The sequence below is a fragment of the Cetorhinus maximus genome, chromosome 14, assembly GCF_964194155.1.
Source record: "Cetorhinus maximus chromosome 14, sCetMax3.hap1.1, whole genome shotgun sequence".
Lineage (NCBI taxonomy): Eukaryota > Metazoa > Chordata > Chondrichthyes > Lamniformes > Cetorhinidae > Cetorhinus > Cetorhinus maximus.
Genome location: NC_135892.1, coordinates 114,355,432 through 114,378,992, shown reverse-complemented (window position 1 = coordinate 114,378,992; position 23,561 = coordinate 114,355,432). Strand labels below are relative to the sequence as shown.

The window sequence follows — 23,561 nt, the reverse complement described above, 5'->3', positions numbered from 1 at the left end:
GATTTTTTAAGGATTTTGGAATTCTCAAGCACGGTGTGATCTGAACAGCCTTTCCCAGGATTATTAACTTGGGCCACAAGACTGGTAACCCAGTAACATAACTCACTGGACCTCTGACAGTCTCCTGGTCCAGTGAGAATTACAATGAAAGTGTGGTTGTCACTTTGAGGCATTTGTGCACTCCTGGTACCAGAGCAGAGGACTGATAGTTGAACAGTAACCTAACCAAGAACACAATAAATCTGGTGCCTGATTAATCTGGCACGAATCCCGCTGGCTGGTAAACAGAAAGCTCAAAACACCATGACTCCATGGCCATAGGCATTTCCCAGCATTCTCTGATGGTGTAAATCCATGGCTGTACTGAAACTCCTTCTCCACTGTGGCTGCGAATGACCATGTATGTCTACAATGGAGATGGTGAACTTTAACTCACTGATATCGAACCTGTTCCACTACCCGACACTGAATGGATCAGCTCTTGGCTTTATGGGGATAGGACAGGAAGGTACAGTTGAGGCAGAAGATCAGCCATGATATCACTGAACGGAGGAGCAGACTCAATGGGCCGAATGGCCTAATCTTGTTTCTATTTCATAAATTCTAAAGGGCAATTAGGGATGGGCAATAAACGCTAGCCTGGTGAAGCCCACATCCCATGGCTGAATTTTAAAAATGTTCCTCAACATCCAGGGGCAAAGACAAGGGGGCAATCCCATTGTTGCTAGTGTTACCCAACACTGCAAACTCTTTATTGAAACCATCAGAGATAATAGTGAATTAAACCCAGGGTTCTGCTCTGTGCTCTCTGAGTCAGCAAAGTCTCACTGCCCAAAGTCCTGCTCTACTCTATCGCTTGACCCAGATACCGGCTAACTCAGGAGAGGGGGTACACTTCTACATTTAGTCTTAGGAAATGGAGCTGGGCAAGTGGATGAAGTAGCAGTGGGGGGGTCACTTTGGAGATAGTGACCATAATGTAGTTAGATTTAGCATCATTATGGAAAAGGACAGAGATAGAACAGGAGTAAAAGTTCTAAATCGAGGGAAGACAATCTTTACAAAACAGAGCTGGTGAGAGTGAACTGGACACAGCTATTAGAAGGAAAAACTGTGTCAAATCAGTGGGAGGTATTCAAAGGCAAGACTCTGCGGACACAGTGTAGACATGTCCCCACAAAGAATAAGGGTGGTGCTGCCAAATCTAGAGCTTCCTGGTTACCCAGAAGTATACAGACCAAGATAAAACAAAAAAAAAAGGAAGCTAATGACAACCACAAAAGCCTTAGGCCGGGAATGTCCGGCCCTGTGGTGGGTGGGACCCGCCGTGGGCCGAGGCGGTGCCCCAGCCAGAAGCCCATTGACTTGTGGCAGTTCCGGAAGGTTCCGGCGGCGAGCGGGTGCGGAGAATCCGGCCAGTAACACTGTAGGAAGCCAAGAGAAGTATAGAAAATACAGGGGTGAAGTAAAGAAGGAAATTAGGAAAACAAAGAGAGGATACAAAAAAATATTGGCAGGTAAAATCAAAGAAAATCCTAAGACGTTTTACCAGTACATTAAGAGCAAGAGAATAACTAAGGAAAAAGTAGGACCTATCAGACATGTACATGGTAACTGTGGGTTGATGCACAAGATGTGGGCAGGGTTCTCAATGAGTACTTTGTCTCTGTCTTCACTAAGGAGAGGGATGATGCAGACATTCTAGTTAAAGAGGAGTGTGAAATATTATTAAGCATAGCGAGAGAGGAAGTGCTGGAGGGAATGGCATCCTTGAAGGTGGATAAATCACCAGGGCCAGATGAATTGTATCCCAGGCTGTTGAAGGAAGCCAGGGAGGGAATGGTGGATGCTCTGAGGATCATTTTCCAATCCTCATTAGATACAGGTGAGGTCCCAGAGGACTGGGGGTCTGCGAATGTTGTGCCATTATTTTAAAAGGGGTGCGAGGGATAGGCCTGAAAATTATAGACCGGTCAGCCTGACTTTGGTGGTGGGCAAATTATTGGAAAAAGTTCTGAGAGACAGGATAAACTGTCACTTACAAAGGCAAGGATTGATCAGGGATAGTCAGCATGGTTTTGTTCAGGGAAGGTTGTGCCTTACTAACTTAAAAGAATTTTCTGAAGAGGCAGCAAGGAGGATTGATGAGGGTAGTGCAGTGGATGTTATCTACATGGATTTCAGTGAGGCATTTGTCAAGGTCCCGCATGGGACACTGGTCAGGAAAGTCATCTCTTGGGATACAGGGGAAGATGACAGGTTGGATCCAGAATTGGCTCAGTGACAGGGAACAAAGGGTAATGGATGATGGATACTTTTGTGAATGGAAAACAGTTTCCAGTGGAGTTCCACAGGGCTCAGTGTTGGGGCCCTTGCTGTTTGTTGTATATATTAATGATTTAGACATGCAAAAATTGGCCATGTAGTTGATAGCAAAGGGGATAGCTGTCCACTCCAGAATGATATCAATGGTTTGGTTGAGTGGGCGGAGAAGTGTCAAATGGAATTCAATCTGGAAAAGTGTGAGGTAATGCATTTGGGGAGGGAAAACAAAGGAAGGGAATACACAATAAACGGTAAGTTATTGAGAGGGGTAGAAGAAGTGAGAGACCTTGGAGTACATGTCCACAGGTCCTTGAAGGTGACAGGACAGGTGGATAAGGTGGTCAAGAAAGCATATGGAATGCTTTCCTTTATTGGGCAAGGTATTGAATACAAAAGCAGGGATGTAATGATGGAACTGTATAAACCACTGGTAAAACAGCTGGAATTTTGTGTACAGTTCTGGTCACCACATTACCGGAAGGACATAATTGATCTGAAGAGAATGTAGAGGAGATTTACATGAATGTTGCCAGGACTTGAAAATTGCACTATGAGGAGAGATTGGATAGGCTGGGGTTGTTTGCCCTAACTGAGGGGTCAATTACCAGGGGGAATAGATTTAAGGTGATTCGTAGAAGGATTAGAGGGGACATGAGGAAAAACTTTTTCACCCAGAGGGTGGTGGGTGTCTGGAATTCACGGCCTAAGTTGGTGGTTGAGGCTGAAATGCTCAATTCATTTAAAAGGTACCTGGATCTGCACCTGAAGCTCTGTCACCTGCAAGGACCAGGGGCTGGAAAGTGGGATTAAAATGAGAGGCTGGTTTCATTTTTCTCTTTTTGGCCGGCACAGGCATGTTGGGCTGAATGGCCTCTTTCTGCACTGTAACTTTTCTATGCTTCTATGGTTGTATATACATTGCCTACACTCTACAACAGGAGAAACCACTGAAACATTGTCACAGTCATTGTACAGGAGGGAGCATGTATCCAGACCCAGACTATAGTCTGGTATTATATTTTACACATCATCCATCATCTAATTAAATCCAGAAGATGGTTCAGTAATTTTAGATTCTGAAAACATCTGTTATTTGTTACATGTACAAGGGTTTACGCCAGTCAGATACTCCCTGTCGATATATCTGCCAGACAGAGTGAGGGGCATGGTACATTTAAAGTTCAATTGTAAGACAGGGTAGAGAGAGCTTTACTCCGTATCTAACCCCGTGCTGTACCTGTCCTGGGAGTGTTTGATGGCGACAGTGTAGAGGGAGCTTTACTCTGTATCTAACCCCGTCCTGTACCTGCCCTGGGAGTGTTTGATGGGGATAGTGTAGAGGGAGCTTTACTCTGTATCTAACCCAGTGCTGTACCTGTCCTGGGAGTGTTTGATGGGGACAGTGTAGAGGGAGCTTTACTCTGTATCTAACCCCGTCCTGTACCTGTCCTGGGAGTGTTTGATGGGGACAGTGTAGAGGGAGCTTTACTCTGTATCTAACCCCGTCCTGTACCTGTCCTGGGAGTGTTTGATGGGGACAGTGTAGAGGGAGCTTTACTCTGTATCTAACCCCGTCCTGTACCTGCCCTGGGAGTGTTTGATGGGGATAGTGTAGAGGGAGCTTTACTCTGTATCTAACCCAGTGCTGTACCTGTCCTGGGAGTGTTTGATGGGGACGGTGTAGAGAGAGCTTTAATCTGTATCTAACCCTGTGCTGTACCTGTCCTGGGAGTGTTTGATGGGGATAGTGTAGAGGGAGCTTTACTCTGTATCTAACCCTGTGCTGTACCTGTCCTGGGAGTATTTGATGGGGACAGTGTAGAGGGAGCTTTACTCTGTATCTAACCCTGTGCTGTACCTGTCCTGGGAGTATTTGATGGGGACAGTGTAGAGGGAGCTTTACTCTGTATCTAACCCTGTGCTGTACCTGTCCTGGGAGTGTTTGATGGGGACAGTGTAGAGAGAGTTTTACTCTGTATCTAACCCCGTGCTGTACCTGTCCTGGGAGTGTTTGATGGGGACAATGTAGAGGGAGCTTTACTCTGTATCTAACCCCGTGCTGTACCTGCCCTGGGAGTGTTTGATGGCGACAGTGTAGAGGGAGATTTACTCTGTATCTAACCCTGTGCTGTACCTGCCCTGGGAGTGTTTGATGGGGACAGTGTAGAGGGAGCTTTACTCTGTATCTAACCCCGTGCTGTACCTGTCCTGGGAGTGTTTGATGGGGACAGTGTAGAGGGAGCTTTACTCTCTATCTAACCCTGTGCTGTACCTGTCCTGGGAGTGTTTGATGGGGACAGTGTAGAGGGACCTTTACTCTGTATCTAACCCCGTGCTGTACCTGCCCTGGGAGCGTTTGATGGGACAGTGTAGAGGGAGCTTTACTCTGTATCTAACCCTGTGCTGTACCTGCCCTGGGAGTGTTTGATGGGGACAGTGTAGAGGGAGCTTTACTCTGTATCTAGCCCCGTGCTCTACTTGTCCTGGGAGTGTTTGATGGGGACAGTGTAGAGGGAACTTTACTCTGTATCTAGCCCAGTGCTGTACCTGTCCTGGGAGTGTTTGATGGGGACGGTGTAGAGAGAGCTTTAATCTGTATCTAACCCCGTCCTGTACCTGTCCTGGGAGTGTTTGATGGGGATAGTGTAGAGGGAGCTTTACTCTGTATCTAACCCCGTGCTGTACCTGTCCTGGGAGTATTTGATGGGGACAGTGTAGAGGGAGCTTTACTCTGTATCTAACCCTGTGCTGTACCTGTCCTGGGAGTATTTGATGGGAACAGTGTAGAGGGAGCTTTACTCTGTATCTAACCCTGTGCTGTACCTGTCCTGGGAGTGTTTGATGGGGACAGTGTAGAGAGAGTTTTACTCTGTATCTAACCCCGTGCTGTACCTGTCCTGGGAGTGTTTGATGGGGACAATGTAGAGGGAGCTTTACTCTGTATCTAACCCCGTGCTGTACCTGCCCTGGGAGTGTTTGATGGCGACAGTGTAGAGGGAGATTTACTCTGTATCTAACCCCGTGCTGTACCTGCCCTGGGAGTGTTTGATGGGGACAGTGTAGAGGGAGATTTACTCTGTATCTAACCTCGTGCGGTACCTGCCCTGGGAGTGTTTGATGGGGACAGTGTAGAGGGAGCTTTGCTCTGTATCTAACCCCGTGCTGTACCTGCCCTGGGAGTGTTTGATGGGGACAGTGTAGAGGGAGCTTTACTCTGTATCTAACCCCGTGCTGTACCTGCCCTGGGAGTGTTTGATGGGGACAGTGTAGAGGGAGCTTTACTCTGTATCTAACCTTCCTCAACTTCCTGATCAGATGAATTACAGAGTAGGTTACAGCACAGAAGGAGGCCATTCAGTCCAGAGAGTCCATGCTGACTCCCTGCAGACCAGTCCTGTCAGTCCTTTTCTTGCGCTCGATCACCTGTACTTTTATTTCCTTCGAGTGTCCATCCAATATCCTTCTGAAATCATTGATTGTTTCCATTTCCACCTTCCTCACAGCCAAAAGACATACAAATGAATGAAATAGAACCTGGGTAGGCTATTCAGCCCCTCGAGCCTGCTGCTCCATTTGATACGGCCATGGTTGATCTGATTGTGGCCTTAACTCTACTTTTCTGTTTACCTCCTTTACCCTTTGATTCCATTGTCGATCAAGAATCTATCGAACTCAGCCTTAAATACATCCATTGGTATCTGGGGAAGAGAATTCCACAGGCTCACAGCACTCTGAGAGAAATATATTCTTCTCACTCAATCTTAAATGGGAGACCCCTTTTTTTAAATCTGTGTCCCCTATTTCTAGTCTCCCCCTCAAGAGGAAGCATCCTTTGAGCACCCACCCTGTCAAGTCCCCTCAGGAATCTTATACCTTTCAATAAGGTCCCCTCTCATTCTTCTAAACTCAAATGGATACAGGCCCAGCCTGTCCAACCTTTCCTCATAAGACAACCCATTCATCCCAGGAATGATTCAAGTGAACTTCTCTCCACTACTGCTAATGCAATTATATCCTTTGTTAAATAAGGAGACCTAAACTGTACACAATACTCCAGATGTTTCAGGTCATCACCACTGTTTGCGTAAAAAAGTTCTTCCTGACAATCCTCCCGTATCTCTTGCCCAAAATCTTAAATCTGCATCCTCTAATCCTTGAACCATCAGCTAATGAGAACAGTTTCACCTTGTCTACCTGATCTAAACCTGTCATTATCCTCTTTCAAATCTCCCCACGATCTGCTCTGCTCCAAGGAGGACAACCCCAGCTTCTCCAACCTAATCTTGTAACAAAAATCCACCCCCACCCCCGCACATCCCTGAAAACATTCTGGTAAACCTCTTCTGCACCCAAGGACCCTCACATCCTTCCTATAATGTGGTGACCAGAACTGGACACAACGCTCAAGTTGTAACCTAACCAGAGCCTTTCTACCCCACCATTCTACCCAATGCCACTATTTATGAAGCCCAAGATCCCATATACTTTGCTAAACACTCTCTCAATGTGTCCTGCCACCTTCATAGATTGATGCCAATGCACACACACAGGTTCCTCTGTTCCTGTACAGTTTTTAGAATTGTGCCATTAAATTTATATTGCCTCTCCTTATTCCTTCTGTAAAAGTGCATCACCTGACTCTTCTCTGTATTAAATCCTTGAGGAATTTCACCCCCCTGAAATTGTGAAACTCACTTGTTGTAAAGAACGATGTCAGGGATCCAGATCATCTCAGAGGGCACACGGACTGAGGTAACATTGTCAAATTCTACAGGATCCCACATGAGTTTATAATCATACCATTCCTGAAAGAGACAGTGGAAATCACAAAAGATTAGTATACAAGTACAGCAAGTAATTAGAAAAGCTAATCGAATGTTATCATTTACTGTGAGGGGAATTGATTACAAATTAGGGAGGTTATGCTTCAGTTGTACAGGGCACTAGTGAAACCACATCTGGGGTACTGTTATCAGTATTGGTCTCCTTATTTAAGGAAAGTTGTAAATGTGTTGGAAGCAGTTCAGAGAAGGTTTACCAGGCTAATACCTGGAATGAGCGGGTTGTCTTATGAGGAAAGGTTGGACAGACTAGGCATGTATCCACTGGAGTTTAGAAGATTAAGAGGTGACTTGATTAAAATATATAAGATCCTGAGGGGTTTTGACAGGGTGGATGTGGAGAGGATGTTTCCTCTTGTGGGAGAATCTAGAACTAGGGGTCACTGTTTAAAAATAAGGGGTCGTCCGTTTAAAACAGAGATGAGTTGAAATTTTTTCACTCAGAGGGTCATGAGTCTTTGGAACTCTCTTCCTCAAAAGGTGGTGGAAGCAGAGCCTTTGAATATTTTTAAGGCAGAGGTGGATGGATTCTTGGTAAGCAAGGGGGTGATAGGTTATCAGGGATTATGCAGATTTGAGGTTACTATCAGATCAGCCATGAACTTATTAAATGGCGGAGCAGGCTCGAGGGGCTACTTCTGCTCCTTGTTTGAATGTTTGTATGTATAAATCAGGAACACCGTGTGAGTAACAAGGAGCTGTCACAGTGTGTGGCAAGGCCTGGACGCCTGGAGTATTGAGAGTGCAGAGGTAAAGCTTCACGCAAAGGGTTAAAGTTCCCACAGCAAGTTGTTCAGTTATAAATGATATAACTGACCATATTGAACCCCCGGCCCAGTGAAACCAACTATTTAGACTGAGCCAACATGTCAGTTCAATGGCAAGGAACTAAAGTATAATTAACTTTATCTTCAAATCAACATTAACTTGAATTCATGGATTCGGTTCCTCCCTATTGGCACTCAAGTTAAGGTTGTGCCTCATCAGCTGTGCAAGGTCCACACCAACAGGTCCATCAGTTCTGCAGAGTATACACCACAAATTCAAGAATTCCCCAAATCATACACTGATAGGGCCATCAGATCGCCAATTGACAGGGAACTGTTGAGTGACCAGTCAACACATGGTTCCACATAGCCCTGAAGTCGAGTCTCTTCAAGTAAGTGTGGTCCTGGCTGGTTGAGCAGCTGAAAGCTTGATGCCTGCTTTTTAAACACCAGCAGTGCCTCTGCATACACCTGGGAGCCCCTAATCCTTGGGCCCCACCAGCCTGGGTCTAAAGACTTGGCCTTGAGGTATGTCCCTTTGGGGGCTTGCTGTGGAGCTCCTCAGGCCTGGGGATTGGTTCCTGCTTCCGTCAGGCTGGCCAGTGAAAAATGTAGGGCGGACAATGAGGAGATCCCATTGGCCAACATCAGACTTTCAGCTGGGTCTGAACTTGGGGTAGGGATTCTTCCCTTTACAGAGCTGACCTACCTGCTTCAGCCAAACGTTGGTCGTCATCATCTGGTTTTTCTCATCCTAATTCCAAGGGGAAAGGAAACAATCAATCACAGCTTCATAAGCAGTATAACAATGCACCAGCGGAGTGACTCCGTTACATTGGATCAGAAAATCCCCCTGGGTTATGCTGGCAAGAAAATCCTAACTCATTCATTTGGACATTGCCTGTTATTTTCTGAAGGCATTAAGCTGTTTTGAAACAGTTGCTTTTCTGGAAACTAATCAAGGATAGGAGAACAAACTTTCATTTCCATAGCACCTGTCACCACCTTAGAATGTCCCAAAGTACTTTTAAAGTGAAGTCACTGTTGTCATGTAGAAAATGTGGGAACCAATTTATGCACAGCAAGCTCCCACAAACAGCACGGTGATAATTATCAGAAAATCTGTTTTTAGTGGTGTTGATTGAGGGGTAAATATTGACCGGCACATCAGGGAGGATCCCTGTGCTCTTCTTCGAAGTTGTGCCATTGGATCCTTTGTACCACCTGAGGGGGCAGCTGGAGTGTGAGGCTGAAACTGTGTGCTGTTGAATAAAGGGTAAGTGAGGGCAGACGGTATTGGCTGCAGCCCATCACTGTCAGTAAACAGGAAACATTTTCTGCTCTAATAATTTGTGACTGAGAGACACATTTATTTAATCTGTGCCCTGATGTAATGGGCACCAATCAACCGGTGAGATCATTCATTTTCCCTTGTGATATTGTGCAGCCGGAATATCTGTGCTGAGTGCGGTCTGCACCAGCCTCCTGCAGGTAATTGAAGCGTGAGCTAAGTGCAAATGGATTTCAGTCTTACTGAGTGAGTGAGGAGCAGAGTGAGCGAGGAGCAGAGTGAGTGAGGAACAGAGCGAGTGAGGAACAGAGCGAGCGAGGAACAGAGCGAGCGAGGAACAGAGCGAGGAGCAGAGTGAGCGAGGAGCAGTGTGAGCGAGGAGCAGAGTGAATGAGGAACAGAGTGAGTGAGGAACAGAGTGAGTGAGGAACAGAGTGAGCGAGGAGCAGAGTGAGCGAGGAGCAGGGCGAGTGAGGAACAGGGCGAGTGAGGTACAGGGCGAGCGAGGAGCAGGGCAAGCGAGGAGCAGAGCGAGCGAGGAGCAGAGCGAGCGAGGAACAGAGCGAGCGAGGAACAGAGTGAGTGAGGAGATTCTCTGGGCTGCACAGGTTGAAGTGGCTGTGTCTCTCTCCGTTCACCACCCCCCTCCCCAGAGTAATTTTTGTCTGGATAACAGATGCAGTGATGACTATTTTGGATCCAACCATAATTTATATCTTTGTAGCACCTTTAACATAATAAAATAGCCCAAGGCACTTCACGGTAGCATTAGAAAACAAAATAAGACACTCAGTCACATAAGGAGATATTGGACAAGTTGGTCACAAGCTTGGACAAAGAGGTTGATTTTAAGGAGCGAGCGGAAGGAGGAAAGTGAGGTAGGGAGGAGGAGTGTTTTAGGGATGGAATTCCAGAGCTTATAGTCCTGGCAGCTGAAGGCCCAGGCCACTGATAGAGTGATTAAAATTGAGGGTGTACAAGAGGCCAGAATTAGAGGAGCACAGTTTATCTTGGAGGGATGTGGGGCTGGAGGAGATTATAGAGCTAGAGAGGGTAAAGCCATGAGTTTTGAAAGCACAGGTGAGAATTTTAAAATCAAGACATTGCTGCCTAAAACCTAACGCACTGTTCAAGTTCAAAGAGCTGGAATCAGACTATTTGACCATGGAAGCATCACAGTGGAGTCTAATGTGACAAGATTGGAAGTGTGGGGGGGTTAGAGGGGAACCCGGACTGAGTTTTGCTTCCTCCCCCTATCTCAGAGGCATAGAGGACAAGCCAATGCACAATTGATAGCAGTGGGGTTATAACCTGGGTCCAATCGGAAATCCTATTGGAGTGTACACAGTGTAGAAGAAGGTCCCCCTTCCTCTCGAGATAGATTTTAATCACAAACTCTGCAATTGAACACAGGGAAGTGGGAAGGGTTTCATTTTGGTAGAGAAAATGAGGAGAGACAATATAAACTAAAAGGTGGAATTGTGAAGGGTGTGCAGGAGAGAGGGGCCTGGAGGGACATGGGCACAAACCATTGAAGGTGGCCAGACAGTTTGAGAAATTGGTTAATAAGGCAAATGGGATCGTGGGCCCTGTAAATAAGGACATTGAGCACAAGAGCAAGGAAGTTAGGATGAAACCATATAAAACACTGGTTCAGCTCCAACTGGAGCCCAGCTCTGGGCCCCACACTTTGAGAAGGATGTGAATATTTTAGAGAGGGTCCATTAAACATTCATGAGAATGGTTCCAGGGATGATTAACTTCAATCACCTGGATAGATTGGAGAAGTTGGGACTGCTTTCCTTAGAGAAGAGGAAGCTGAGAGAGATATTCAAAATCATGAGAGGGTCTGGACAGAGTAGATAGGGAGAAACTGTTCCCATTGGCGGAAGGATCAAGAATGAGATGACAGCTGTTTAAGTAAATGATAGAAGAGATGGTGACAAGAGGAGAAACATGTTCCATTCAGTGAGCAGTTGGGATCTGGAATGTGCTGCCTGAGAGCGTGGTTATAGCAGATTCAATTGTAGCTTTCACAAGGGAGCTGGATAATAACGTGAAGAGAGAAAATTACAGGGCTAAGGGGTAGTGCAGGTAGGGGAGTGGGACCAGCTGAATTGCACAAACAGCAAGATGTCATAGATACAATGGTCCCTAATGAGCTTCTTCTGTGTTCTAAGCACCCTATGATTCTATGAAACATTCTCCCAAACCGCCTCAGCATTTCCCAATGCTGCTGAGTTAGTGTGGAGAGCTGTTTGCTGGCATGTGTTAACACTGCTTGCGAGAATGCCAGAGAGAATCAGGAACTCTCAACCCCAACAACACAGATAACAAGACACAAATGTGATTATAAATCATTCAGTAGACAGTCTGTTAAACTTTCATAGTCACTGTCCTAAATCTTTAATCTGTTTGTTGTTTGTCTCCTTCGCCTCCATCCATAGACCCATAGAAAAGTTACAGCACAGAAGGAGGCCATTCAGTCCATCTTGTCCATGCCAGCCCGAGGACACCCAGGTGCCCTTTCTAATCCCACCTTCCTGCACCCGGCCCATAGCCCTGCAGCTTACAGCACTTTAGGTGCAGATCCAGGTACTTTTTAAAAGAGTTTAAAGTTTCTGCCTCTACCACCAACTTGGGCAGCGAATTCCAGACACCCACTACCCTCTGCGTAAAAAAGTTCTACCTCATGTCCCCCCTACACCTTCTGCCACTTATCTTGAATCTATGTCCCCTGGTTCTAGAATTCTCCACCAAGGGAAACAATTTTATCCTGTCCACTCTATCTATTCCCCTCATAATTTTGTACACCTCAATCAAGTCACCTCTCAGCCTTCTTTGTTCTAAGGAAAATAACCCCAACCTATCCAATCTCTCCTCGTAGCTACACTTTTCTAACCCTGGTAAAATTCTTGTAAACCTCCTCTGCACTCTCTCCAGAACTATTACGTCCTTCCTGTAAAGTGGTGACCAGAACTGCACACAACACTCCAGTTGTGGCCTCACCAGTGTTTTATACAATTCCAACATTATATCCTTACTTTTCTATTCTATACCTCTGACAATGAAGGAGAGCATTCCATATGCCTTCTTTACAACCTTGTCTACTTGAACTGCTGCCTTCAGGGACCTGTGTACTTGTACGCCAAGATCTCTCACTTCAGCTACCCCTCTTAGTATATTCCCATTTGTTGTGTAATCCCTGTCACTGTTTGACCTCCCTAAATGTATGACCTCACACTTCTCTATGTTAAAATCCATCTGCCACTTTACTGCCCACTCCACCAACCCATCTATATTGTTTTGGAGATTATGGCTATCCTATACACTATCCACTACTCGGCCAATCTTTGTGTCATCTGCAAATTTCCCAATCGTGCCCCCCCACGTTCACGTCCAAATCGTTAATATATAACACAAACAGCAAGGGTCCCAACACCGAGCCCTGTGGAACACCACTTGAGACAACTTTCCATTCGCAAGGGCATCCATCGACCATTACCCTTTGTTTCCTGTTACAAATCCAACCTTTTATCCAGTTTTCCACATTACCCTGAATCCCATGGGCTTTTACTTTCCTGACCAATCTGCCATGTGGGACCTTGTCAAATGCCTTGCTAAAATCCATGTACACAACATCCACTGCACTACCTTCATCAACCCTTCTTGTCACTTCCTCAAAGAATTCAATCAAATTTGTGAGGCAAGACCTTCCTTTAACAAATCCATGCTGACCATCCCTGACTAGTCCATGCCTTTCCACATAACAGTTAACCCTATCTCTCAGGATTGATTCTACTAATTTCCTCACCACCGATGTAAAACTAACTGGCCTATAATTGTTTGGCATTTCCTTTGATCCCTTTTTAAACAATGGAACTACATTTGCATTTCTCCAGTCCTCCGGTACCTCCCCTGTATCTAGTGAAGATTGGAAAATCATCCTCAGAGCATCTGCTATCTCCTCCCTGACTTCCTTCAGCAGCCTCGGGAACAATCCATCTGGCCCTGGTGACTTGTCAACTTTCAAGGATTTCAACCCTTCGAGTTCTTCCTCTCTTTATGACTGTCCCGTCCAATATCTCGCAGTCTTCCTCCTGGACTACTATATCTACATCCTCCCTTTCCTTTGTAAACACAGAGACAAAATATTCATTCAAAACCCTTCCCACAGCCTCTGCGTCTACACACAAGTTTCTATCTTTATCTCTGATAGGCCCCACTTTTTCCTTAACTAACCTTTTAGCATTAATGTATTGGTAAAACATCTTTGGGTTATCTTTAACTTTACTTGCTAATCTTTTTTCATGCCCTCTTTTTGATTTCCTTATTCCCTTTTTTACTTCGTCCCTGCACTTCCTATATTCATCTAGGCTATCTGCATAGCTCTTTGTGCCTATCGTAGGCTTTCTTTTTCTGTTTGATCTTCCCCTGTATTCCTCTAGACAATCAGGGGGGTCCAGATTTGGCAGTACCACTCTTATTTTTGTAGGGGACATGTCTACTTTGTACAATTAGGATCTCGCTTTTTAGTGCTTCCCACTGGTTTTCCACTGTTTTATCCTCCAGCAGTGCTGTCCAGTCCAACCCAGCCAAGTCCCTTCTCATTTCTGCAAAATTTGCCTTCCCCTAGTTCAAGACTTTTACTCCTGCCTTATCTCTGTCCTTTTCCATGGTAATGCTGAATCTAACCGAATTGTGATCACTGTCCCTGATATGGTCGCCAACTGTCACTTCACCCACTTGCCCTTCTTCATTCCCCAAGACTAGGTCTAGAATTGCATCTCCTCTCGTTGGGTTTGTCACTAATTGGTTGAAAAAATTTTCCTGGACACAATGCGTGAATTTTTCTCCCTCAGAGCCCCTTATATTGTTTGAATCCCAGTTGATATCAGGATAGTTGAAGTCTCCTACTATTATTGCCCTCTTGTTCTTACAAGCAGAAATTTACCTACGTATTTGTTCTTCTATCTCCCTTTCACTGTTTGGGGGTCTGTAGTATACTCCCAGTAGTGTGACTGCCCCTCTTTTATTTCTAAGATCAATCCATAAAGCCTCATTTGTTGACCCATTTAGTATATCATCCCTTCTCACAACTGGAATTGATTCTTTAACTATTAGTGCTACCCCCCCTCCTTTTTTATCTCCTACTCTATCGTGTCTGAAGGCTCTATAACCAGGGATATTAAGCTGCCAGTTTTGTCCCTCCTTTAGCCAGGTCTCCGTTATAGCAATGACATCCTGCTGCCATGTGTCTACCTGTGCCCTTAACTCATCGACCTTGTTTGTAATACTCATTGCATTGAAGTATAAACAGTTTAACCCCGTCAATTTCCCTTGCTGGACACTTTGTAAACTATGCTTGTCATGTAACTCCATGTCTATCAAACGTCCCTAGCTAATGTTCTACCTCCATTTTTCTGATCTGAATCTGACCTATCTGATCCTACTCCTGGGATCCCATCCCCCTGCCACACTAGTTTAAATACTCCCCAACAGAACGAGCAAAAGCCCCCACAAGGACACCGGTCCCAGCTCTGCCTGGGTGCAGCCCCTCCGGTTTGTACAGGTCCCACCTTCCCAAGAACCGGTCCCAGTGCCTCAAGAATCTGAATCCCTCCCGGCTACACCATCTCTCCAGCCACGTGTTCATTTGGTCTATCCTCTTATTCCTGCTCTCGCTAGCACGTGGAACTGGGAGTGATCCTGAGATGACTACATTTGAGGTCCTGCATTTTAATTTATCTCCTAACTTCCTGTACTGAGCTTGCAGGTCCTCATCCCTTAGTTTACCTATGTCGTTGGTACCAATGTGTACAACGACCACTGGCTGTTTACCTTCCCTCCCCAGAATGTCCTGCAGCCACTCCGTGACATCCTGGACCCTGGCACCAGGGAGGCAACATACCATCCTTGATTCATGTTTGCAGCCACAGAAGCAACTGTCTGTGCCCCTAACTATTGAATCCCCTATTGCTATAGCCCTGCCACTTGTTTTCCTCCCGCCCCTCTGAGCAGCAGAGCCACCCACGGTGCCGTGAACTTGGCTGTTGCTGCTTTCCCCTGAGAAGCCATCCCCCCCGCCAACAGTATCCAAAGCGGTATATCTGTTAGAGAGGGGGATGATCACAGGGGACTCCTGCACTACCTTCCTGAGTCTTTTACTGTTCCTGATGGTCACCCATTCCCTTTCTGCCTGTGTAATCTTCACCTGCGGTGTGACCACCTCACTAAACGTGCTATTCACAACTTGCTCAGCATCACGGATGCTCCACAATGAGCCCACCCGCAGCTCCAGCTCTGAAATCCGGTTAGCTAGAAGCTGCATTTGCACACACCTTCCGCACTCATGGTCAACAGGGACGCTGGAAGTGTCCCTCATTTCCCACATCTTGCAGGAGGAGCATATCACGGGTCTGAGATCTCCTGCCATGACGTCCCTCTCAATTAAGCTAGTTACTCCCTTAAAAAAAATGCGCTAGCTCGGGGCCTTATTTATGTTAGCTAGGAACCTTGTTTGTTGACTAATTATACTTGTACAGTACTACTCTATACTTTTCTTTAGCTCCTACCTCAGTATTAAACAAGGAATAACTTTAATAGATTGAAAAAAAAACTCACCAGGATTTACTCACCAATCAGCTGCTTTTTCTTTAAAGTCCACTTTCAGAAGAGTGTCCCTCGCAGGTCTGGTGCACTCCTGCAGGCACTGCCTCTTCCTCTCTCTCTCTTTTTTTTGTTTGAGGAGGAGGGAGGGATGGAAACACTGCAGCAATGTAATGTTTGGGGCTATTCTGTTCTTTGACAGTGGGTCCTCCTCGATTCCCTCCTGAGTCGCAGTGACTTCTCCCAGAATGCTTCAGTCACTTCTCACCAGCACCCTCTGTTGGATGCTCTTCCTCCTGTTGAGTGCAAGAGTCCTTCTCCTCGATTCCCTCCTGAGTTGCGGTGTCTGTGGTGACTTCTCCCAGAATGCTTCAATCACTTCTCACCAGCATCCTCTATAAAAACACCCAGCCCAGGTCTGGACCTGATAGTTCATCCCCCAAGGTTCTCCATCTCCTTAGCAGGCACTAACACTCATTCAGTTTTCAACTCAGGTTCTCCTCCGGCACCAATTGACACTCCGTGGAGAGACCACACTTCACCCTTGGGTCACTGAACACCCTCCAGATATTGTACCCCCTCCCCCCCAGTTCCATACAATTTACCCGGTGGATATATAATGTGGGGGAGGGTGTTATGATGTGACAGATGATGTGTGCCAGGTGGACCAAATCCATGAGGGAAACCTGGTCACGCTATCACTACAGTTTTGCAATTTGTATTTTTGATGATGTATGTGCACTGAAGTAATAACTCCACCAAAACATGTAGAGATTTAAAAAAATTAAATTAAAATACTTAATAACAAAATAAAAGATGTCAAGCACATATATAAGATTACAATAACTACTATGATAACTCCTAAAATTCCTAATTAACCTGATTCCCAGTTACACTCCCTTTAAGGCAACTGTCCAAAATAGCTTTTAGATTTAAAACAGACTCAGCAAATTAACACAATACCCTGGACAGTGGAATTCCAAGTGGCTTTTCTCCAGCTTCAGTTGCGTTAGATAGCAGACTTATGTACAAATGCTAGAGGTTTCATTCAGGCTATTTCATACACCTGTTAGACCTTACACAGCCTTCTCCTGACAGATAACCTTTCATTCTCCTTTATATATGTTTCTCTCTTTATATATGTCTTTGACATTGTATTCTCCTCATAATATAAAAACTTTCATGTTGTTACTAATTATTGTCAGTAACCTTTGAGAAAAATAAACACCTTCCTTAGCCTTGCTTATCTGGCTAGTTGTAAACAGACCAAAATCCCTTTGAAATTCAAATCTCCCTTCATTTATCTAAAAAATCAAATTCCCTTCACACCTTGCATGCTAAACCAACATCCATGTTTGCTCATTTAGCATGTCAAGCACCTAGCTTCTTTTGATGAGTTGAAGCTTGCAGTCTACTTGACTCCAAGTGTAATTAAATCCCACATAGACTGACCCAACTATACTTACCCCTATAAACCTACTCCACACTAAACCAGAAAAGTATTATGAAAATATATGTTAGTTTCAATGACAGAGGGAAGGCGGCAAATGATTCCCTTTAACTCCTTGGCAGAAACCATTGCCTGTGCAGAGTACACATTATGACAGTGACTACACTTCAAAAGTACTTCATTGGCTGTGAAGTGTTTTGGGATGTCCTGAGGTTGAGGAAGGCACTATAGAAAGTTACAGAAAGCTTACAGCACAGAAAGAGGCCACTTGGTTCATCATGTCTGCACTGGCTGAAAATGAGCCACTCAGCCTAACCCCGCTTTCCAGCATTTGGTCCATAGCCCTGCCAGTTACAGCAAATCCAGACACCTTTTCAATGAGTTGAGGGTTTCTGCCTCTACTACCTTTTCAGGCAGTGAGTTCCAGACCCCCAAAACCCTCTGGGTGAAAAGGTTTTCCTCATCTCCCCTCTAATCCTTCCACCAGTCACTTTAAATCTATGCCCCCTAGACACTGATCTCTCTGCTAAAGTAAATAGACCCTTCCCATCCCCTCTATTCAGGCCCCCTCACAATTTTGTACATCTCAACCAAATCTCCCCTCAGCCTCTGTTCCAAGGAGAACAGCCCCAGCCCATCCAATCCCCCCTCATAGCTGCAATTTTCCAGCCCTGGCAACATCCTGGGAAATCTCCTCTGTACCCTCTCTGGGGTAATTACATCCTTTCTGTAATGAGGTGACCAGAGCTGCCCACAGTACTCAAGTTGTGGCCTAACTAATGTTTTATACAGTTCCAGCATAACCTCCCTGCCCTTATATTCTGTGCCTCCAATAATAAATGAAAGGATTCCATTTGCCTTCTTAACCACCGTATCGACCTGCCCTGCTGGCCAAAATATTGATAAGATTTTCAAATGTATATATTGAGTTAACTTGGCTGGTCCGCAAAAAAATTCATAAACGATAAAAAAGAAAATCCCCAATTCTCGGCGAAACACCGATGTTAAAATGACCCAGCAAGGAAAAGGAAAATCACCTACAGCTTCAATATCAACACAAGCAAAGTCTGGACACAAGAAATGGGTAAGAATCCGTTCAAACAGGTGAGAATTCCTCATCATTTGACATGTGTATATCTCAAAATCAATCAATTGAAACTAAATTAATCTTTATTACTAAAACCATAAATTAACAAAAATCTTAAAATTAAGTAAACAAGTAAAACTAACATTAAAATTGACTTAGAAAAAAAATGAGCAGCGAAAATCAATCGTCGATAAGAATCTACAAGATTGGAATAGTTAACAATATGGCGATGCGGGCGCTTGGTGCAGGAAGTTATTACAATGAACTATCTGTAAATAGCTTATTGAGGAATTATTCACTTCATACCACATGCCCCGCTGTCCAAAGCCAAAATATTTCACTTTTCAGTCTTCGGTTAAGGGTGAGACCTTATCGGTCAAATTATTTGCTTTAACCTTCTTTCCCCGCGCCTTCTTTAACCCATTGGCATTATCTTCAAGCCTTATTCTCACATCTACAACAGTATTCCCGCCAGTACCCCCAAACAATTAAATCCGGTGTAAAAAGTGCTGTTCTGATGTATATGGGTCCTTGAAAATGGACTATCTGTGTTTAATCACCATGTCCTTAAAGAGGTGTTGAATTCTTGCATTTTAAACATAAACAGGCAACTACCTGAAATAGCGAAATGGTCTCGTTAAATGGTCACCATCTACATTTTGCCACGTATTTGGATCTACCGAATTGTTGCTCCCAATGCAGTCTCCTCTACATTGGAGAGACCAAACGTAAACTGGGCGACCGCTTTGCAGAACACCTGCGGTCTGTCCACAAGAAAGACCCAAACCTCCCTGTCGCTTGCCATTTTAACACTCCACCCTGCTCTCTTGCCCACATGTCTGTCCTTGGCCTGCTGCATTGTTCCAGTGAAGCCCAACGCAAACTGGAGGAACAGCACCTCATTTTCCGACTAGGCACTTTACAGCCTTCCGGGCTGAATATTGAATTCAACAACTTTAGATCTTGAACTCCCTCCTCCCCCCATTCCCACCCCGTTTCTTCCCCCTCCCTTTTGTTTTTTCCAATAATTTATATAGATTTTTCTTTTCCCACCTATTTCCATTATTTTTAAATCCATACCTGTAATGCCCTGTCAGTCTTTCCACCCCACCCCCACTAGAGCTGTACCTTGAATGTCCTGCCATCCATTCTTAATTAGTACATTTTCTTAGATAATATCACCACCTTCAACACCTCTTCGATCCTTTTGTCTGTGACATCTTTTGATTATCTGCTCCTATCACTGCTTGCTTATCTCCACAATCACCACACCCTCAACTTCTCTCCCCCCGCCCCCCCACCCCACCCCACTTCTCTCCCCCAACCTCCCCCCCCCCCAACCTTAAACCAGCTTATATTTCACCCCTCTCCTAATTTTACTTAGTTCTGTTGAAGGGTCATGTTGGACTCGAAACGTCAACTCTTTTCTTCGCCGATGCTGCCAGACCTGCTGAGTTTTTCCAGGTAAAATTATTTGCTTTAACCTTCTTTCCCCGCGCCTTCTTTAACCCATTGGCATTATCTTCAAGCCTTAATCTCACATCTACAACAGCATTCCCACCAGCCCCTCCAAACAATTAAACCCGGTGTAAAAAGTGCTGTTCTGATGTAAATGGGTCCATGAAAACGGACTATCCGTGTTTAATCACCATGTCCTTAAAGAGGTGTTGAATTCTTGCGTTTTAAACATAAACAGGCAACTACCTGAAATAGTGAAATGGTCTCGTTAAATGTTCACCATCTACATTTTGCCACGTATTTGGATCTACCGAAGGATGGAAAATATCTAGTTGGGTAAACATTAGGTCTAAGTAAGAGAGAGCTTTGATTAAAAAAAAATAGATGGTTCGAACTGATTGAAATGCAGCCAACCATTCAAAATGATATGGTGATGAAAATAAGGAATGCCCTGATAATTTAACGCCGTCCACTTCTTACACGCATCAATTAAAGTGCATATCGCAGATATTGTCAGACCCTCAGGGGCACGACAAACAACCGGCAAATGTACCAGAGAGGCATTATCTAAAGCATCTTTAACTATGTTAAGATTGGAAACCTGAGCCACTCTCATTGGTAAACACAAGACAATGCATCAGGGATTCAGTGACAATCACAACGTAAAACAAAGGACAATGCATCAGCCTTCTCAATAATACCAGCCAAATCTATCAATCTATTTTGAGGTTTCTATTAAAACCCAGATGATACTAAAAACGAGGAATAAAGAAAGGCTTTTAGAATATCAAAAGCTTGGGGGGGTGGGGGGTGGTTCAGAGGGCTGAACAATAAATTAGCAACCCATGTTTGAAGTTTGGAGCTGAAGGGATGGACACTTTGTCCCGACCAGCGGTGAGTCCCAGCTCCAAGATATTTCCCTCGGCCCCATTGTGACAAATTTCAGGTCGCTGCCTTTGATCTTCCAAGGACTCGGGTTGTTAAAAAAAAAAGGTTTTATTCTTGGATGACAAAAACAAAAGCTGTTTCCTGAAGACTAATGTCGAGTTCTGCCTTACTTCAATATTTCTCAAGAATTGAGAGATTTTCTTTAACCATGCCCGGGAAGGGGAATCGCTCAGAAGAGCTACATCACCGGGACACAGGATAATACAGAGACATGGAGCGACCCAGAGTCCAGTCCCGAGTCACTGCTGAGTTTTTCCAGGTATTTCTGTTCCTGTTTTTGTTTTGGATTTCCAGCATCCGCAGTTTTTTGTTTATATCCCAACTTTGTTAAAAACGTGTCCATATTAAAGAGCAAAGGTGACAAGGGATCCCCTTGTTGGACACGTTTCTTGATTAAAATCGGGCTTGTTTTACCCGTATTTATTTTTTAGTCTCTATGAGGTCTTATGGTATAAATTATCAATCAGATTAGTACATTTTACACTTATTCCAAGGCTTTTAAGAATGAATGCATGTCCTGTGGAGTCAAAGGCTTTGGCTAAGTCGACAACTACGACAGTAAATTCCTTATGTTGCCTTTCAACCCTTCAAACAGTTTGGGGAGATTGGGATGTTTTGAACACAACCTGAAGACCCAGTTACAAAGCCCTTTGGCCTTAATTTGGATTTAATTCTTTCGCTTGAGTCAACCCACTGGCAATAATTTTAGTGAATAACCTTTTTAATATAATATAAACTTATAGACCTCCAGTTACCTGGGTTTCCGAGTGTCTTAAACTCGTCAGAATTTGGGATGAAACCCGTTCTACAGTTTTTAATTTTACCTGGGATGATACTTGATCGAAGCCAAATCGTAAGCGTATTGGGTTTTGGGCAAATCAATCATTTTAATCTTTAACTGTACTTTTACCGGGACCTGGGGGTGTATCTCTCTTAAACTGACCTATAAATGTCTTCATCTCATTCTCACTAATCACATCAAAACAGCTGGAAAATATCGGCCTTATTCAGACACTCGACAATTTACCCATGTCTGCTTTATTATTGTTTTTAGATCATCATTGGTTAAAATATTCTTCCAAGTCACCTAAACTCAGAGGATATGACACTTGGCTGGTACCCAACCCCTTCCCACCGCCCCCATTCATCCCTTAGCCAAGCCTTTTTTTTAATTCAATTTATAAAGTGTCTGAATTTCTTTGCATTTTCGTTTCTTTTTAGCGAGTCTCTCCCCGGACCCAGGGTTTTTAAAGGGAGGATTTTTTACTGACAGCCTAAGGGGATCCATTATATCCTACTGCTTATGGTTAACTTTTCTAGCTGGTTGTTTACCCTTTCAAACCATGGATGTACTATCCCGCTAATATAGTCATTATTAGAACCCGCTCTATTATTAACAACTTCAGAGGCTATTCGTTAACGTTAAGGTGTCCGTATTATCGTAATACCAGATATTCCTCAACCTCTAAATAGCGATACATCCCGATTTCCCTGTAATCCTATAACTGATTCCCTCTGGGACATCACATGCCTCTGGTCCTCGGCAGGTGACGCAGAGCTAAAAATATTATTGTTAACATTTATTTCCTCCGAGGTGTTAAACTTGCTTCGAGGTTTGACCAACTCGGCTGAGGTTTGCTTATCAGTCTTTGTGGATAATGCCCGGGACATCATAACGTTAATATTGTTATAAGCAGCAAATTCTTTCTCTAATCGAAGGAGAAATAACACTCCTTCTGTGGACCAGATGAATTTATTTTTTCAATTTTCCAACAGATAAGATCGACCTAACACGGCGACTCTGTCCAGCTTTCCAAGCCTTGGTTAGACATGAGCTTCATGTGTCCCTGTGTCAGAGAGGCGCTCCTGTACTGATCGCATCTGCAATCGGTACTGGCGTTCACTCCACCAACACTCTCAGAGCAATTCGCACAGTGACAGCAATCGCCTGGTATTCGCCGCTTTTCTTACACTAACTACAAATAACCAAAAGTTTTTAAAACCCTATGGTTATTCCCTGGGCAGTGGAATTCCAAATGATTTTTCTCCAGCTTCAGTTTCAGTAGACAGCAGACTATGCACAAATACTGGAGGCTTCATTAAGACTACTTCACAGGCTTCTGTTAAATTTCATAATGCCTTCTCCTCATAAGACAACCCATCATTCTCCTTTATATATGGTTGTCTCTTTTTTAATATGTAAATTCTGTTGTTTCATATGTTTTCTTTGAAAATGTAGCTTCCTCACAATATAAAACCTTCCATGTTGCTACTATTTATTGTCGGTAACCTTTGGGAAAAATAAACACATTCCTTAGTCTTGCTTATCTGGCTATTTGTAAACAGATTGAGGTCCCTTTGAAATTCAAATCTCCCTTCATCTATCTCCAAATGCAAATTCCCTTCACACCTTACATGCTAAGCCAGCATCCATGTTTACTCATTAACTCACCAAGCACCGAGCTTCTTTTGAAGAGTCAAAGCCGGCAGTCTACCTGACTTCAAATGTAATTAAATCACATACAAACAGACCTAACTATACTTACCCATAAACCTACTTTACAATAAACCAGGAAAATATTATGAAAATTATTATACTTTCATGACAATCATTACGACCAAAATGCTCTCCCAGTGTTAGTCCTTCCACCTGTCCAGCTTTATTTCCAAAAACTGAGTCCAGAACTGCCCCTTCTCTTGTTGGACTTGCAACATACTGGACAAAAATGTTCTCCTGAATGCACCTTAAGAATTATGTTCCCTCCATTCCTTTCACACTAAAACT

General features: G+C 44.2%; 1 protein-coding gene across 1 annotated transcript in view; it reads right to left on the bottom strand.

Moving 5' to 3' along the window:
- LOC144689980 (neuronal acetylcholine receptor subunit alpha-2-like) overlaps positions 1-23,561 on the bottom strand; it is a 39,490-nt gene that overhangs the window by 5,666 nt on the left and 10,263 nt on the right. The window contains exons 3-4 of the mRNA XM_078557516.1: positions 8,643-8,687; positions 7,021-7,130 (exon numbers count right to left, since the gene is read on the bottom strand). Coding sequence (XP_078413642.1) covers positions 7,021-7,130; positions 8,643-8,687 — 155 coding nt within the window. The remainder of the gene's footprint in view (positions 1-7,020; positions 7,131-8,642; positions 8,688-23,561) is intronic.